We start from the raw sequence: 19,490 nt of genomic DNA, 5'->3' as shown, positions 1-19,490 counted from the left end.
CTAAACTAAAAGCCACTCGGCTCCTAACTGTCATGTTACAGGCTGTGTTTGAAAAATGACAGGAGCTAATTGGTTGGCAGTTTTTCAATCTCCAATTTATCACTTTCCAGTTATTAGTACATCTGCTCCGTGTATACACTTTCTTATACTCTAGGTTCACTAGTCACATTTATTGTTGTATGTGAAGAGGTGACTATAAGCAAAGAAATATTAGGGCGGCATTGACCATGCTAAGTCATACTTACCAACTCTCCCTCATTGTCAGGGAGACTCCCTGAAATAGTAGCAATCTCCCTATCTTCCTGAAGAGGCTAGAAATCTCCCTCATTTCATCCTTACCCCCATTATGAAGCTGTTACATTAAAAAACAGAGATATATACATTCAAATGGGATCATTAGTGTCATTTCCTTGCATTGGTTATTATAAGGCACAATGATCCCTATGAATTTCTGAAAAGAATTCGTGTGTTTTCATCAACAAACAGATCTTACTAACTGATTTTGGGCTGGTTTACATTTGGATGTAAGTCAGGTTTAGGACACGCCTCTCAGATGTAGCAGTACACGCCCAATGTAACACGCGCTCATAGGTGCTGCTTTCACAATCTCACTGAAATGATTTTTCAAAAGTAGGCAAGTATGTGCTAAGTCAGTCGGAACTCTTACAGTAGAAGAGCTTGCACTCAGCAATCTCATCTCACACATTACTATTCACTACATATACTGTATATTTCCACTGTGCAAGCATTGAGGATTAGTGATTTTAGTCAAATTAGCTGAGTAAAGAGTACCACCTACTGTATATAGATTTATTGCACTCCTATGGAACACACAACGGCTGCACCTTCTTGTATCAGTGCTCAGTGACAGGTAAGTAATAAGATTATTATTTACAACATTCACTAACTGTGACTGTTCTACTAATTGTCCATCTGAAGAATGAGACAAACATTACACTGGGATATACTGTACATTAAGTGGGGCCATTATAATTTAAGTGTATCAGAACTAAAGATATACTGGTACTTGATTTCTGAAATCTGAACACACCTGAATTTAGGGGTTCTGAGTAGAGCTGGATCAAGGTTTGGATTCATTTTTGTCGAACCCTTGTTGAAGAGTGTCCCGATTCAGATCTGTTGCCTGTTCAGAACTCGGGCTAAATAAACGAACTTGAGTTTTGGATCCAGACATTTTAGCTGTTTCTACCAATTTATTAAAACCAAAAGAGTTGAGGGTCTTTTTACAAAACCAAAAAACACAACGATGAATCCAGATCCAAAACTAAAACACAGGGGTCCGTGCACATCTCTAATTAGAACACTGATATTAATTATCTTATTGAGAAGACCCTACATATTTTTGAATGCTATACTACTGATCTAATACAGTATATCTATTATTTAATAGTCCATATTAAAAACCACATTTCTGGACCACCCGTATGGGGGACAGGATGACCTTACTTAATTTCCTGATTATCGTGCGCAGGACCCATTCTGCAGAACGGGTCCTGCGTAGTTGCACTCAAGCCCTTGAATGCCTCTGCATGATTGATAGGCAGAAGCATTTAAAGCATGGGGTCGGCCGTCATTTCCGGAAATGGGGGGGTGTACTCCCCTTTTTTTGGGAGTGGCTAGCCCAGGATCTGCATGGCTCAGTGCAGTTTTCTGGGCTCGCAAGCTGGCCAGATTGTTGCAATGATAATCCCAGCCTGCAACCTCCGTCGCTGTGCTGGGATTGCAAGGGCAGCAGGGGGTGTCATACTCCACCTGCTGCATTTGCATTATTGCAAGGATCACAATTGCAAAGCTGCTTGCGTGTAGCAATGCCAGGGGTGCAAAAACACAGGGCCACTGAGGTGGAGTGGGTACCAATTACCCAGGCCCGTGCTTGTTGGAGTGACCTAGGTCTGATGCCGCCCCTCCTGTTACCTGTGAGCAGCAGCCTCAATCCCCAGCCCAGCTCGGTACGGTTCGGATTTTCCCACCAAGTTCGGATATTTCCTGCCAAAAATCAGGTCTCAGAAAACATCATCTTTCATGGACAAAAGTCAATGAAAGAAAGAAGATGATTCTCCATGAAAGATGATGTTTTGCTTCTTTCCGAGACCTGAACTTTGGCAGGAAAAATCCGAACTTGGCAGGAAAAATCCGAACTTGGCAGGAAAATCCAAACTGAGCCGAGCCTGCACATCTTTAATTTTGATACACACTGCCCAGTTGCTGCCCAGAAATGAAAGAATCAGCATGCACGCACCTACAGTACTGGCGACTACTTACACATCGTACGGCACATGGCTCACCAGGCTTTGCAATTCAGACATATGTTAAGTAGGCTGAAAAAATGAAGTTCCATCTGTTTTCACAAAAGCATCCAAATCAAATCCAAGCCCTTAGAGCCTACATCCTTGAATTGGATCCACAAATACGTCTCTAACAGGTTACAACACATAAAAGCTGAATTGTTCATTTCTTTCTCAAATCAGTTAAAAATAATTATTATTGTCCTGGAAACTCAATAAAGATAGTTTACATAACAAACAAATGTCCCAATTGGATTCTTTCTGAGATCACTCTGACATTTAAATGCAAATAGATGGAGTATGGCATGAATTCAACTCTCCTTGTCATACCACCTAGATGATATAATGAGGCAGAAAGAATTGCCTGCATGGAAAACAATGTGTATATCATTGCCCATAGGCAGAATTATACACATCTCTGCTGACACACCGCCCTTGTTCATACAATTGGGTTGGTACCCATCATCATCATCAGTGATCACTAGAACAATGCACCTGCATATTTATTTATGGTTTTTTGCACAAAGTACTCTGAAAAGCCCACAATACCATCTACATATCCTCACTGAATTTAGCCTACAGTATGTGAGAACACATTCATGAAGCCAACTTATGCACCTTCAGTTGCAGGAGGAGATGCCACTAAAATGTGTACAATGCTACATCCTCTGTACTAGCATGTACTTGTGCAATGCAAAACATGGAGGTAACACTCCACAAATGAACTTACATTCAGCACATTATAAGCTCATATGTGACCAGCTCTGGAACATATTCATTTACCTGGAAATTGATTATTATTCCCTAATGTCACACAACATATAAAATGTAAAACTTTGTATCTTTGCTTGATAAAAAACATGATATTTCATCTTTAAATAATGGAAGTTTTCTTATTTTCAATACAGTTTTCTCAGAATAATGTGTATATTACTATGTTTAAACCTTGTACAAACAAAATAAAATTGAAATCCCCTGTTTCATTCTTACGTGTAGTTGGTGTGGACTCTGTTGTAGTAGTTGAAGTTTTTGGAGTAGTTGTTATCTCAGGAGTAGTTGTAACCTTAGTAACAGTGGCTGTTGGGGATGTAGTCACAGATGTTGTACTCTCAGTAGTGGTGGTTGTGGTCTTAGTAGTGGTAGGAGCAGATGTCTCTGGAGTAGTTGTTGTTACCTCAGGAGTAGTTGTTGTCATCGTAGTAACTGTGATTGTTGGTGTAGTTGTTGTGGTGGTTTCAGAGGTTGTAGATAAGCAGTGAGCTGGGAGTGGGAGACAGCAGTACACCCTTATCTCATAGTTGTAACACAAAGGTATGAACCCATCTTGGTCTTTGTTGTTACAGATGAGCCCATAGGAGACATCACATGTCACTTTCTGCCCCAGGTCCTCCAGTGATGTATTCAAGAATTTCTGTGCTCTGCAGGAAATATTCTCTGGCTTCTCACACAAATCTTGGCCGGCATTCTTGATGTTCTCATAGGTCTCATAATCTCCTCCATTGGGTTCATTTTTAGGATAACTCACATCAAACCACTTTGACCATGAGCAGTCAGGCACACAGTCAGGTGCTGAAAAAAATATAAATACATTAGATATATTTGCTGTTTATATCTGTGAAATTGTATCCACCAACTGAGATTGTTGTTCCGCTCATCTACAAGGACCTTTAACATCGTGAGTTGGTATGAGACTATACATTCTAACTGGATTTACAACTAAGCCTATAACACTTGTTGTTCATTATTAAGGAGTCACATAGGAACAGGACAGTTCCATCATTTATCAAGCCCATTGAACATTTATATTCAGAGTTAAGGTGCACAATGTCAAATGTTTGTTGAAATTGCTATATATGTGTTAAGACTGCATATAGTTGATTCTGCATTTTAATCCACTAGAAAATAAATTATTTACTAATTGTTCATAATACACTTCATCTGGTTGTGCTTTGTTAGATAGATAGATCACCCTCACTATTAGCACTGTTCATCTGTTAGCCATTTGTCATAAAATGAACACTGGTTTCTAACAAATGTAGGGGCATATTCAATTAGACGTAGAAAACCATTTTACGCGGAAAAGTATTGTGGATGATGTTATTTTGCCAGGCAAAAATGTTTCCATGTATTCAATTCCAAAGACTTTTTGCGTAAGCGGAAAGTCAATGCAATGGAATAGGCACAAAAGATTTGCCTATGAAAGCAGGCGGAAATAAGTGCAGATTTACGGGTCTGGGTGCAAAGGTGGGGAAACCACTCTGCACACTTGGGACAGCCCCCCAAAGGTTAACTGCGTCAAAAAAGTCCTAAATTTTTTTATAAAAATGACTTTTGGGGGTTCTGCAAGTATGGAGGGGGTGTTTTTTTGATTGAAGGTGCTTGCTGAAGGTGCGTATTTTATGTTTTTTAAAACTTCACTTTTGGGAATTTTAACCATACTTGCACCCATTTTCATGTACCCCAAATTTGCTGGGACTAGTTATTTTCTTGGAAAAAAACTGCTAAACGCTATTCTTCACCACTTGTGCAAATGCGCAAATAAGAGCGCATTTGGAACAGGCACAGCAGAGGGTATACAACCGCAATGCTCGCTTACGCAACTTTGCTCCTGGGGATAGAGTGTTGGTGTTGGTTCCCACAGTAGAAAGTAAACTTTTAGCTAAATGGCAAGGACCCTTTGTAAAAGTCGGGCAGGTCAATTATAAAGTTTACCAGCCAGGGAAAAGAAAGTCAGAACAGATATACTGTATATCTTATAAAACCCTGGAAGGATAGAGCAGCACTGTCAGGCATTAGAGTCCCTCCAGTAAACCCAGGGCCCATGATACCTGAAGTGACAGTGGCAAAAACCCTGTCAGCCAGTCAACAGCAGGAAGTTAAGGAATTTCTGATCAGAAATAGGGTGCTGTTTTCTGACCTACCAGGGAAAACCATGGTCATCAAACATGACATAATCACTGACCCAGGGGTTAAGGTTAACCTAAAGTCCTGTAGGTTGCCAGAAGCCCAAAGAGAATCAGTGTTGAAGGAAATTAAAAAAATGTTAGAGTTGGGTGTAATTGAAGAATCACATAGTGAGTGGTCAAGTCCCATTTTGCTTTTTCCAAAACCTGACGGGAGTGTGCGATTCTGCAATGACTTCCGGAAATTGAACAGTGTGTCAAAGTTCGATGCCTACCCTATGCTTAGGGTGGATGAACTAATTGAAAGGCTGGGGACAGCCATGTATTTAACTACTCTTGACTTAACCAAAGTTTATTGGCAATTGCCGTTAACTGAGAATGCAAAGAAAATACAGCTTTTTCTGCACCAGAGGGGTTGTTTCAATACAAAATGTTGCCCTTTGGGCTACATGGGGCACCTGCTACCTTTCAAAAAATAATGGATAGGATTCTAAGGCCCCATAGACAGTATGCTGCTGCTTATCTGGATGATGTGGTCATTCATAGTCCTGATTGGCAGTCTCACTTGCCCAGAGTACAAGCAGTGTTGGACTCCATCTATAAGGCAGGTTTGACAGCCAACCCAAAAAAGTGTTGTCTGGGGATGGAAGAAGTAAAATATCTTGGGGACACCATTGGCAGAGGTTTGATAAAGCCACAGCTCAATAAGATTGAGGTAATCCAAAACTGGCCACAACCCCTGAATAAAAAGCAGGTGAGAGTCTTCTTAGGGATCACTGGGTATTATAGAAGGTTTATACCCAATTTTGCCACAATTGCAGTCCCACTGACTGACCTTACCAAAGGCAAACAAAGTCATGGTGGAATGGGGTCCTGAAGCAGAGAAGGCTTTTCCAGGAGTTAAAAATAGTGTTATGTACCCAAACAGTTCTGATGACCCCTGATTTTGACAGAGAGTTTGTTGTACAAATCGATGCATCAGATGTAGGCATTGAAGCGTTCCTTTCCCAAAGCAAAGAGGGTGAAAAACACCCGATTTTCTTCTTAAGTCGGAAATTAAATGTATATGAAAAACTATGCTACGGTCGAGAAAGAAGTATTGGCCATAAAGTGGGCGTTAGAGACTCTCAGGTACTACTTGGTGGGAAGAAAGTTCAGATTGATCACTGACCATGCCCCTTTGAAGTCGATGTCAGAAAACAAGGACAGTAATGCGACAATAACTAGATGGTTCTTGGCATTACAAACCTTTAAATTTACAGTAGAACACAGGCCAGGAAGCCAGCTGGCCAATGCAGATGCTTTGTCATTTGTCCATTGCTTGGGGGCTGCAGTTGTTCCGCCCCACAGGTCGAAACAAAGGGGGGGATATGTGATAGAAGCACTAGAGAAGTGTGGAATGGCTTCTATGTATGTCCTAGGTTTCTGTCATATGTGTTCTGAAACCCCCAGGAGAAGTCTGTTTGGGAAAAACAGACTAGAATGTCAGCTTTAGAGAAAAAACGGTTTGGGTCCTGGGAGCGTGGATGTGAGGAGAGGGAGGGCTCCATCCACAGGTCACTCCAGGTTTTGGGCCTTTCAGCCTGGTAACAGGCTCATTAGGGCTTGCAGCTGGAAATGGCTAATATAAGCTGGGTTTGTTTGTGTGGAGAGCAGGTGGCCTAGCCTGTTCAGAGACACTTGGTGATAATCCTTGTAAGTACCGTGCACGTGTTTTGTTGATGGTGAGGGCAATAGGCCCTACCATTATTATAGAGAGGGAATCTGCTGTGTATCTAGTGCCCAGCTGGGCTAGAACTTATGTTTATGTTTTGTTTATGTTTATATTCATTTGGCACAATAAAGACTGGTGCCGACCAGTTTGTACGAGAACCCCTGACTTGTATCCTGTTTCTATGGCTGCTGTGTGTGTAGAGGGGGAACTCATCTACCCCAGGAGAGGGACCCCTATCTTGACTGTGTCCCAATATATATAGAATATAGTCATGCCCTTATATTAAGGCTGAAGCAAATAAACATAATTCTCCCATAGGGTTTTTCTGAGAGGGGGCTTGGTGTTTGAGGGGCTACACCTCAAAATTATTGGACATACTTTAGCATGGACGCGTAGAGTCATCGCTCTGTGCTGTGTGCCAAATTTCAGGGCTAAAAAACAAAAAAAAGAGATTCGAACTAATCTAAGGTTGAAAATGATGGTGTTTTTTTTCCACTTCCTGTTTGCTCAGAACTGCCACTCTTTAGCTTTGGTATATGAGGTTTTTTTGGGAAGGCATAACTCAGGATAGAGGACGATTTAAGACTTGGGGTAGTGGAGCCCATAGAAACCAATCAGATTCTACCTAATATTTATCTAGCACATTCTAGTTTATAATAGCTGGAATTTGGGCCTTTTTAGGTAAATGTTTTTGGGAAATTTACAGGTTTTTTTTTATCAATTAACCGAATTTTATTCCATTTTAGAGATAGGAATTTCAGTTTGTTGTGCATGTCAAGTAGCCGCATGCATGGCGTGTACTCAGAGTTGCTTCACTAGACAGTCTCAATATAGCAGACTTCTTCCCACTTCCAGTCTTTATTCTATAACAGCAGGGGAATTACCTATTCACATGACATACAGTTGGCCACGGCCAGCTGTTAGGAAATTAGCATAGGCGGTGGGTGCCACTTCAGAGACTTGAACGGAAGCAGGGAATTCATAAGTGCTGTGCTGCAGCTTCAAAAAGCTTTTACTTACGAATACCCAGGTGGTAACCTATTGGATCTGTTCTCCTGGCTTTCTCCCTTCCCTCATTTCTGGGGCCTCTTTCCTACGGATTGTTCCTGTGTAACTCTGAAGGTAAGCCCTGGTGTGTGCCGCTCATGCACCTGCGGGCACTCAATCTTTGTTCAGGGTCCTTCAGCAAGTGAAGCTGCTCCTCCAGCACCTGGGTGCCTGGTGCAGGTGGGGTGTGCATCATGTGATGTGCCTCCAGCACCTGGGTGCCCAGGGGAGCCAGGTGCAAGCATCACACCCTGTACAAGCCAAGAGCATCATTTGTAGTTGACAAAACCACACAGCACTGCTCTGCTACAGTCAAGATGCTAGCATGTGAGGACATTTTCCATAGCCACCTATACAGCCGCTCTGCTATAATATACCCAGCAGCATCTGCAGTGCTGCTAGGAAAGAACAGTATGCATTACAGTGCGCGAAGACTCCACTGCGATCTTGACTGCGATCACAGTGACTATGCAGACCCATCACAGAGTGATTGACAGGAAGTGCCGTTTGGGGGGAGTGAGGGGGGGTTGGTAAAAAACAGGTGTGCCAGTGCATTTGAACACCGATACAGGGACGTGCATAAATTAGCCACTGCAATGCTATACGCAGCTTGAGCTTTTATTGCGTGCGATGAGGTTAGCAATTTCTGAGTAAGGTCAGACCTTGTGGAAGTGTGCCTGAGGATGCGATTGTACTCGATGTTACCGATGGTTTTACAGACTTGCTAAGTATTACAGATGTGTGTAAGGTAAAGGGGGCGTCCTTATGTTAGGGTGCAACGGTACTGCAATTGTAATGATTAGTAGATCTTTGCAGTGAGACTCTGTGCATAAACGCTATTTCGATCGCAATAGGGATCCTTACTTAATCTGGCCCATTATCTGCAGCCACCTATACATATCAGGAACCCAGCGGCTCCTAACATCAACCACAGGTGATCTGCTATAAAAAGTGCTTCTAGGAAAGAACAGTCACAAGAGACCCACTCCTGGTATGTATTTGTAAGGAGTGTACCTCAGTACAAGGCCTTGTGCATGGAGGACCCACTGTGTATGGATCACAATCCCCTCTTCTCTGGTTAGTTACCTGCCTTCTACCAAGCCTGCACCAGTAGCACTTATGGTGCAGAAGCATGGCATGCTGTACTGAGTGATGGCTGAGTGTGAGCTGCAGCAGCTCCACTAAGCAGAATTCCACTTGCCCACCCCCTGTGCTCCCTATATGATAGTTTCCGGTTGAGACTGTACAATTACTACAGCTGTTGGACCCAGCTGAGTCCCCAGAAGCCTGCCATGCTTGAGGACCCTTGGAAAAATCTGAGCAGATATGGCAGGTGACCACCCACTGTGCACTGGTACCACCAGTCCAATGGATAAAGTTACGGCAGCACTGCCAGATCCCCCCAGAGTGACCGAACATATACAAACAAAAAGAAAAAAGTAGGTATAATGGGTACACACTAACTCTTCTAAAACACATCATTATTAAATATATTATATAAAAATAGCAGCAAATATATTAAAATGGATAATACCCTGACGGATCAATAGCGACATGCGCTTTGGTATGTAGCTGTGTGCTTGTCAACTTCTATAAAAGTATTCATATGCATTCATATGTATTTTTACAGTGTGTTAGTTAGGATTGCAGAGATTGGGGTAACCTGAGAGAAGATAGTAATAGATGACTTGTGTATTCTGCATACCTCTTTGTGCAATGTTTAAATCGAATTGAGTGTCTTTGATTCACCCGGTTGTGACATGGAACAGCTCACTGATATTCAGCAGCGGCTGTATTCACTCCTATTCACAGGAGGCATATACAGCAGTTCCCTATGTCCAAATATTGACTAAGATTACTGTATGTAGCACGTAGTGACTGCACAGAGTGATATACAGTAGCACTGACTGCTGACAATCAATCTCAGCACATACATACAAACACACTCCAGTGTGTTTATAATTAGCAATTTTTACTACAGTGTCATTGTAAAATATTTATAATATTCTACTATTTAGGAGCAGCTGCACAAATGGGAAAAACATTGACCACTGACAATGTGGTCAGTGGTCAATGACTACTAGGTGGCAGTGATTACTAGGTGGCAGTTCACAAGTGATAAATTAGTGAGTGCTAAACTAAAAGCCACTCAGCTCCTAACTGTCATGTTACAGGCTGTGTTTGAAAAATGACAGGAGCTGATTGGTTGGCAGTTTTTCAATCTCCAATTTATCACTTTCCAGTTATTAGTACATCTGCCCCGTGTATACACTTTCTTATACTCTAGGTTCACTAGTCACATTTATTGTTGTATGTGAAGAGGTGACTATAAGCAAAGAAATATTCGGGCGGCATTGACCATGCTAAGTCATACTTGCCAACTCTCCCTCATTGTCAGGGAGACTCCCTGAAATAGTAGCAATCTCCCTATCTTCCTGAAGAGGCTAGAAATCTCCGTCATTTCATCCTTACCCCCATTATGAAGCTGTTACATTAAAAAACAGAGATATATACATTCAAATGGGATCATTAGTGTCATTTCCTTGCATTGGTTATTATAAGGCCCAATGATCCCTATAAATTTCTGAAAAGTATTAGTGTGTTTTCATCAACAAACAGATCTTACTAACTGCTTTTGGGCTGGTTTACATTTGGATGTAAGTCAGGTTTAGGACACGCCTCTCAGATGTAGCAGTACATGCCCAATGTAACACGCGTTCATAGGTGTTGCTTTCACAATCTCCCTGAAATGATTTTTCAAAAGTAGGCAAGTATGTGCTAAGTCAGTCGGAACTCTTACAGTAGAAGAGCTTGCACTCAGCACTCTCATCTCACACATTACTATTCACTACATATACTGTATATTTCCACTGTGCAAGATTTGAGGATTAGTGATTTTAGTCAAATTAGCTGAGTAAAGAGTACCACCTACTGTATATAGATTTATTGCACTCCTATGGAACACACAATGGCTGCACCCTCTTGTATCAGTGCTCAGTGACAGGTAAGTAATAAGATTATTATTTACAACATTCACTAACTGTGACTGTTTTACTAATTGTCAATCTGAGGAATGAGACAAACATTACACTGGGATATACTGTACATTAAGTGGGGCCATTATAATTTAAGTGTATCAGAACTAAAGATATACTGGTACTTGATTTCTGAAATCTGAACACACCTGAATTTAGGGGCTCTGAGTAGAGCTGGATCAAGGTTTGGATTCATTTTTGTCGAACCCTTGTTGAACAGAGTCCCGGTTCACATCTGTTGCCTGTTCAGATCTCGGGTTAAATAAACGAACTTGAGTTTAGGATCCAGACATTTTAGCTGTTTCTACCGATTTATTAAAACCAAAAGAGTTGAGGGTGGTTTTACAAAACCAAAAAACACAAAGATGAATCCAGATCCAAAACTAAAACACAGGGGTCAGTGCACATCTCTAATTAGAACACTGATATTAATTATCTTATTGAGAAGACCCTACATATTTTTGAATGCTATACTACTGATCTAATAAAGTATATCTATTATCTAATAGTCCATATTAAAAACCACATTTCTGGACCACCCGTATGGGGGACAGGATGACCTTACTTAATTTCCTGATTATCGTGCGCAGGACCCATTCTGCAGAACTGGTCCTGCGTAGTTGCACTCAAGCCCTTGAATGCCTCTGCATGATTGATAGGCAGAAGCATTTAAAGCATGGGGTCGGCCGTCATTTCCGGAAATGGGGGGGTGTACTCCCCTTTTTTTGGGAGTGGCTAGCCCAGGATCTGCATGGCTCAGTGCAGTTTTCTGGGCTCGCAAGCTGGCCAGATTGTCGCAATGATGATCCTAGCCTGCAACCTCCGTCGCAGTGCTGGGATTGCAAGGGCAGCAGGGGGTATCAAACTCCACCTGCTGCATTTGCATTATTGCAAGGATCACAATTGCAAAGCTGCTTGCGTGTAGCAATGCCAGGGGTGCAAAAACACAGGGCCACTGAGGTGGAGTGGGTACCAATTACCCAGGCCCGTGCTTGTTGGAGGGACCTGGGTCTGATGCCGTCCCTCCTGTTACCTGTCAGCAGCAGCCTCAATCCCCAGCCCAGCTCGGTACGGTTCGGATTTTCCCACCAAGTTCGGATATTTCCTGCCAAAAATCAGGTCTCAGAAAGAGGCAAAACATCATCTTTCATGGACAAAAGTCTATGAAAGAAGATGATTCTCCATGAAAGAGAATGTTTTGCTTCTTTCCGAGACCTGAACTTTGGCAGGAAATATCCGAACTTGGCAGGAAAATCCAAACTGAGCCGAGCCTGCACATCTATAATTTTGATACACACTGCCCAGTTGCTGCCCAGAAATGAAAGAATCAGCATGCACGCACCTACAGTACTGGCGACTACTTACACATCGTACGGCACATGGCTCACCAGGCTATGCAATTCAGACATATGTTAAGTAGGCTCAAAAAATGAAGTTCCATCTGTTTTCACAAAAGCATCCAAATCAAATCCAAGCCCTTAGAGCCTACATCCTTGAATTGGATCCACAAATATGTCTCTAACAGGTTACAACACATAAAAGCTGAATTGTTCATTTATTTCTCAAATCAATTAAAAGTAATTATTATTGTCCTGGAAACTCAATAAAGATAGTTTACATAACAAACAAATGTCCCAATTGGATTCTTTCTGAGATCACTCTGACATCTAAATGCAAATAGATGGAGTATGGCATGAATTCAACTCTCCTTGTCATACCACCTAGATGATAAAATGAGGCAGAAAGAATTGCCTGCATGGAAAACAATATGTATATCATTGCCCATAGGCAGAATTATACACATCTCTGCTGACACACCATTCTTGTTCATACAATTAGGTTGTTACCCATCATCAGTGATCAATAGAACTATGCACCTGCATATTTATTTATGGGTTTTTTGCACAAAGTACTCTGGAAAGCCCACAATACCATCTACATATCCTCACTGAATTTAGCCTACAGTATGTGAGAACACATTCATGAAGCCAACTTATGCACCTTCAGTTGCAGGAGGAGATGCCACTAAAATGTGTACAATGCTACATCCTCTGTACTAGCGTGTACTTGTGCAATGCAAAACATGGAGGTAACACTCCACAAATGAACTTACATTCAGCACATTATAAGCTCATATGTGACCAGCTCTGGAACATATTCATTTACCTGGAAATTGATTATTATTCCCTAATGTCACACAACATATAAAATGTAAAACTTTGTATCTTTGCTTGATAAAACATGATATTTCATCTTTAAATAATGGAAGTTTTCTTATTTTCAATACAGTTTTCTCAGAATAATGTGTATATTACTATGTTTAAACCTTGTACAAACAAAATAAAATTGAAATCCCCTGTTTCATTCTTACGTGTAGTTGGTGTGGACTCTGTTGTAGTAGTTGAAGTTTTTGGAGTAGTTGTTATCTCAGGAGTAGTTGTAACCTCAGTAACCGTGGCTGTTGGGGATGTAGTCACAGATGTTGTACTCTCAGTAGTAGTGGTTGTGGTCTTAGTAGTGGTAGGAGCAGATGTCTCTGGAGTAGTTGTTGTTACCTCAGGAGTAGTTGTTGTCATCGTAGTAACTGTGATTGTTGGTGTAGTTGTTGTGGTGGTTTCAGAGGTTGTAGATAAGCAGTGAGCTGGGAGTGGGAGACAGCAGTACACCCTTATCTCATAGTTGTAACACAAAGGTATGAACCCATCTTGGTCTTTGTTATTACAGATGAGCCCATAGGAGACATCACATGTCACTTTCTGCCCCAGGTCCTCCAGTGATGTATTCAAGAATTTCTGTGCTCTGCAGGAAATGTTCTCTGGCTTCTCACACAAATCTTGGCCAGCATTCTTGATGTTCTCATAGGTCTCATAATCTCCTCCATTGGGTTCATTTTTAGGATAACTCACATCAAACCACTTTGACCATGAGCAGTCAGGCACACAGTCAGGTGCTGAAAAAAATATAAATACATTAGATATATTTGCTGTTTATATCTGTGAAATTGTATCCACCAACTGATTTGTAGTGTTTATTTTTTAGATGAAAATGTTGACTAAAAGTCATTGGCTACATATTTGTTGAGGACTGAATTACAACAGTAACAAAAATACAAACATTTTAATAATGAAAATTATGACAATCTGTGTTCAGTTTTAATTATGCAACTAAAACTAAATTTAAAATCCTTGTCAAAATATTATTCTGGGAGTTGCCCAGCGAAATGCGTCAGTGTGGAGCACCCTCACTCTGTTGGGACATATTGGAACACATTTCATCGCAAAACTAATGCTTTGTGACCTGAACCAGACACGTGGACTTTGTTCTTTATCTTTAAAGTGGATAACGGTTGAACTGAACGTACACAAATCTCCAAGATATTCCTCATCTTTACCACTTCAAGGAGTCTGCTAGAGCGAGATTGTTGTTCCGCTCATCTACAAGGACCTTTAACATCGTGAGTTGGTATGAGACTATACATTCTAACTGGATTTACAACTAAGCCTATAACACTTGTTGTTCATTATTAAGGAGTCACATAGGAACAGGACAGTTCCATCATTTATCAAGCCCATTGAACATTTCTATTCATAGTTAAGGTGCACAATGTCAAATGTTTGTAGAAATTGCTATATATGTGTTAAGACTGCATATAGTTGATTCTGCATTTTAATCCACTAGAAAATAAATTATTTACTAATTGTTCATAATACACTTCATCTGGTTGTGCTTTGTTAGATAGATAGATCACCCTCGCTATTAGCGCTGTTCATCTGTTAGCCATTTGTCATAAAATGAACACTGGTTTCTAACAAACGTAGGGGCATATTCAATTAGACGTAGAAAACCATTTTACGTGGAAAAGTATTGTGGATGATGTCATTTTGCCAGGCAAAAATGTTTCCACGTATTCAATACCAAAGACTTTTTGCGTAAGCGGAAAGTCAATGCAATGGAATAGGCAAAAAAGATATGCCTATGAAAGCAGGCGGAAATAAGTGCAGATTTGCGAGTCTGGGTGCAAAGGTGGGGAAACCACTCTGCACACTTGGGACAGCCCCCCAAAGGTTAACTGCGTCAAAAAAATCCTAAAAAAAATTATAAAAATGTCTTTTGGGGGTTCTGCAAGTATGGGGGTGGTATTTTTTTGATTGTAGGTGCTTGCTGAAGGTGCATATTTTATGATTTTTAAAACTATACTTTTGTGAATTTTAACCATGCTTGCACCCATTTTCATGTACCCCAAATTTGCTGGGACTAGTTATTTTCTTGGAAAAAAACTACTAAATGCTATTCTTCACCACTTGTGCAAATGCGCAAATAAGAGCGCATTTGGAACAGGCACAGCAGAGGGTATACAACCGCAATGCTCGCTTACGCAACTTTGCTCCTGGGGACAGAGTGTTGGTGTTGGTTCCCACAGTAGAAAGTAAACTTTTGGCTAAATGGCAAGGACCCTTTGAAAAAAGTGGGGTAGGTCAATTATAAAGTTTACCAAATGGGGTAATTGCAGTCCCACTGACTGACCTTAGCAAAGGCAAACAGAAAGTCATGGTGGAATGGGGTCCTGAAGCAGAGAAGGCATTCCAGGAGTTAAAAATAGTGTTATGTAGCCAACCAGTTCTGATGACCCCTGATTTTGATAGAGAGTGTGTTGTACAAATCGATGCATCAGATGTAGGCATCGAAGCGGTCCTTTCCCAAAGCAATGAGGGTGAAGAACACCCGATTTTCTTCTTAAGCCGGAAATTAAATGTATATGAAAAACTATGCTACGGTCGAGAAAGAAGCATTGGCCATAAAGTGGGCATTAGAGACTCTCAGGTACTACTTGGTGGGAAGAAAGTTCAGATTGATCACTGACCATGCCCCTTTGAAGTCGATGTCAGAAAACAAGGACAGTAATGCGACAATAACTAGATGGTTCTTGGCATTACAAACCTTTAAATTTACAGTAGAACACAGGCCAGGAAGCCAGCTGGCCAATGCAGATGCTTTGTCATTTGTCCATTGCTTGGGGGCTGCAGTTGTTCCGCCCCACAGGTCGAAACAAAGGGGGGGATATGTGATAGAAGCACTAGAGAAGTGTGGAATGGCTTCTATGTATGTCCTAGGTTTCTGTCATATGTGTTCTGAAACCCCCAGGAGAAGTCTGTTTGGGAAAAACAGACTAGAATGTCAGCTTTAGAGAAAAAACGGTTTGGGTCCTGGGAGCGTGGATGTGAGGAGAGGGAGGGCTCCATCCACAGGTCACTCCAGGTTTTGGGCCTTTCAGCCTGGTAACAGGCTCATTAGGGCTTGCAGCTGGAAATGGCTAATATAAGCTGGGTTTGTTTGTGTGGAGAGCAGGTGGCCTAGCCTGTTCAGAGACACTTGGTGATAATCCTTGTAAGTACCGTGCACGTGTTTTGTTGATGGTGAGGGCAATAGGCCCTACCATTATTATAGAGAGGGAATCTGCTGTGTATCTAGTGCCCAGCTGGGCTAGAACTTATGTTTATGTTTTGTTTATGTTTATATTCATTTGGCACAATAAAGACTGGTGCCGACCAGTTTGTACGAGAACCCCTGACTTGTATCCTGTTTCTATGGCTGCTGTGTGTGTAGAGGGGGAACTCATCTACCCCAGGAGAGGGACCCCTATCTTGACTGTGTCCCAATATATATAGAATATAGTCATGCCCTTATATTAAGGCTGAAGCAAATAAACATAATTCTCCCATAGGGTTTTTCTGAGAGGGGGCTTGGTGTTTGAGGGGCTACACCTCAAAATTATTGGACATACTTTAGCATGGACGCGTAGAGTCATCGCTCTGTGCTGTGTGCCAAATTTCAGGGCTAAAAAACAAAAAAAAGAGATTCGAACTAATCTAAGGTTGAAAATGATGGTGTTTTTTTTCCACTTCCTGTTTGCTCAGAACTGCCACTCTTTAGCTTTGGTATATGAGGTTTTTTTGGGAAGGCATAACTCAGGATAGAGGACGATTTAAGACTTGGGGTAGTGGAGCCCATAGAAACCAATCAGATTCTACCTAATATTTATCTAGCACATTCTAGTTTATAATAGCTGGAATTTGGGCCTTTTTAGGTAAATGTTTTTGGGAAATTTACAGGTTTTTTTTTATCAATTAACCGAATTTTATTCCATTTTAGAGATAGGAATTTCAGTTTGTTGTGCATGTCAAGTAGCCGCATGCATGGCGTGTACTCAGAGTTGCTTCACTAGACAGTCTCAATATAGCAGACTTCTTCCCACTTCCAGTCTTTATTCTATAACAGCAGGGGAATTACCTATTCACATGACATACAGTTGGCCACGGCCAGCTGTTAGGAAATTAGCATAGGCGGTGGGTGCCACTTCAGAGACTTGAACGGAAGCAGGGAATTCATAAGTGCTGTGCTGCAGCTTCAAAAAGCTTTTACTTACGAATACCCAGGTGGTAACCTATTGGATCTGTTCTCCTGGCTTTCTCCCTTCCCTCATTTCTGGGGCCTCTTTCCTACGGATTGTTCCTGTGTAACTCTGAAGGTAAGCCCTGGTGTGTGCCGCTCATGCACCTGCGGGCACTCAATCTTTGTTCAGGGTCCTTCAGCAAGTGAAGCTGCTCCTCCAGCACCTGGGTGCCTGGTGCAGGTGGGGTGTGCATCATGTGATGTGCCTCCAGCACCTGGGTGCCCAGGGGAGCCAGGTGCAAGCATCACACCCTGTACAAGCCAAGAGCATCATTTGTAGTTGACAAAACCACACAGCACTGCTCTGCTACAGTCAAGATGCTAGCATGTGAGGACATTTTCCATAGCCACCTATACAGCCGCTCTGCTATAATATACCCAGCAGCATCTGCAGTGCTGCTAGGAAAGAACAGTATGCATTACAGTGCGCGAAGACTCCACTGCGATCTTGACTGCGATCACAGTGACTATGCAGACCCATCACAGAGTGATTGACAGGAAGTGCCGTTTGGGGGGAGTGAGGGGGGGTTGGTAAAAAACAGGTGTGCCAGTGCATTTGAACACCGATACAGGGACGTGCATAAATTAGCCACTGCAATGCTATACGCAGCTTGAGCTTTTATTGCGTGCGATGAGGTTAGCAATTTCTGAGTAAGGTCAGACCTTGTGGAAGTGTGCCTGAGGATGCGATTGTACTCGATGTTACCGATGGTTTTACAGACTTGCTAAGTATTACAGATGTGTGTAAGGTAAAGGGGGCGTCCTTATGTTAGGGTGCAACGGTACTGCAATTGTAATGATTAGTAGATCTTTGCAGTGAGACTCTGTGCATAAACGCTATTTCGATCGCAATAGGGATCCTTACTTAATCTGGCCCATTATCTGCAGCCACCTATACATATCAGGAACCCAGCGGCTCCTAACATCAACCACAGGTGATCTGCTATAAAAAGTGCTTCTAGGAAAGAACAGTCACAAGAGACCCACTCCTGGTATGTATTTGTAAGGAGTGTACCTCAGTACAAGGCCTTGTGCATGGAGGACCCACTGTGTATGGATCACAATCCCCTCTTCTCTGGTTAGTTACCTGCCTTCTACCAAGCCTGCACCAGTAGCACTTATGGTGCAGAAGCATGGCATGCTGTACTGAGTGATGGCTGAGTGTGAGCTGCAGCAGCTCCACTAAGCAGAATTCCACTTGCCCACCCCCTGTGCTCCCTATATGATAGTTTCCGGTTGAGACTGTACAATTACTACAGCTGTTGGACCCAGCTGAGTCCCCAGAAGCCTGCCATGCTTGAGGACCCTTGGAAAAATCTGAGCAGATATGGCAGGTGACCACCCACTGTGCACTGGTACCACCAGTCCAATGGATAAAGTTACGGCAGCACTGCCAGATCCCCCCAGAGTGACCGAACATATACAAACAAAAAGAAAAAAGTAGGTATAATGGGTACACACTAACTCTTCTAAAACACATCATTATTAAATATATTATATAAAAATAGCAGCAAATATATTAAAATGGATAATACCCTGACGGATCAATAGCGACATGCGCTTTGGTATGTAGCTGTGTGCTTGTCAACTTCTATAAAAGTATTCATATGCATTCATATGTATTTTTACAGTGTGTTAGTTAGGATTGCAGAGATTGGGGTAACCTGAGAGAAGATAGTAATAGATGACTTGTGTATTCTGCATACCTCTTTGTGCAATGTTTAAATCGAATTGAGTGTCTTTGATTCACCCGGTTGTGACATGGAACAGCTCACTGATATTCAGCAGCGGCTGTATTCACTCCTATTCACAGGAGGCATATACAGCAGTTCCCTATGTCCAAATATTGACTAAGATTACTGTATGTAGCACGTAGTGACTGCACAGAGTGATATACAGTAGCACTGACTGCTGACAATCAATCTCAGCACATACATACAAACACACTCCAGTGTGTTTATAATTAGCAATTTTTACTACAGTGTCATTGTAAAATATTTATAATATTCTACTATTTAGGAGCAGCTGCACAAAT

General features: G+C 41.8%; 1 protein-coding gene across 1 annotated transcript in view; it reads right to left on the bottom strand.

The window, feature by feature from the left end:
* The window catches only part of LOC148525218 (uncharacterized), a 241,905-nt gene that overhangs the window by 209,077 nt on the left and 13,338 nt on the right, over positions 1-19,490 (bottom strand). The window contains exons 3-5 of the mRNA XM_088471028.1: positions 13,377-13,955; positions 3,297-3,875; positions 896-933 (exon numbers count right to left, since the gene is read on the bottom strand). Coding sequence (XP_088327154.1) covers positions 896-933; positions 3,297-3,875; positions 13,377-13,955 — 1,196 coding nt within the window. The remainder of the gene's footprint in view (positions 1-895; positions 934-3,296; positions 3,876-13,376; positions 13,956-19,490) is intronic.

This window comes from Taudactylus pleione, unplaced genomic scaffold (genome assembly GCF_031769625.1).
Source record: "Taudactylus pleione unplaced genomic scaffold, aTauple2 ptg000109l, whole genome shotgun sequence".
Lineage (NCBI taxonomy): Eukaryota > Metazoa > Chordata > Amphibia > Anura > Myobatrachidae > Taudactylus > Taudactylus pleione.
Note: the sequence above shows the minus strand (reverse complement) of the source record. Positions and strands in the feature narration are given on the sequence as shown.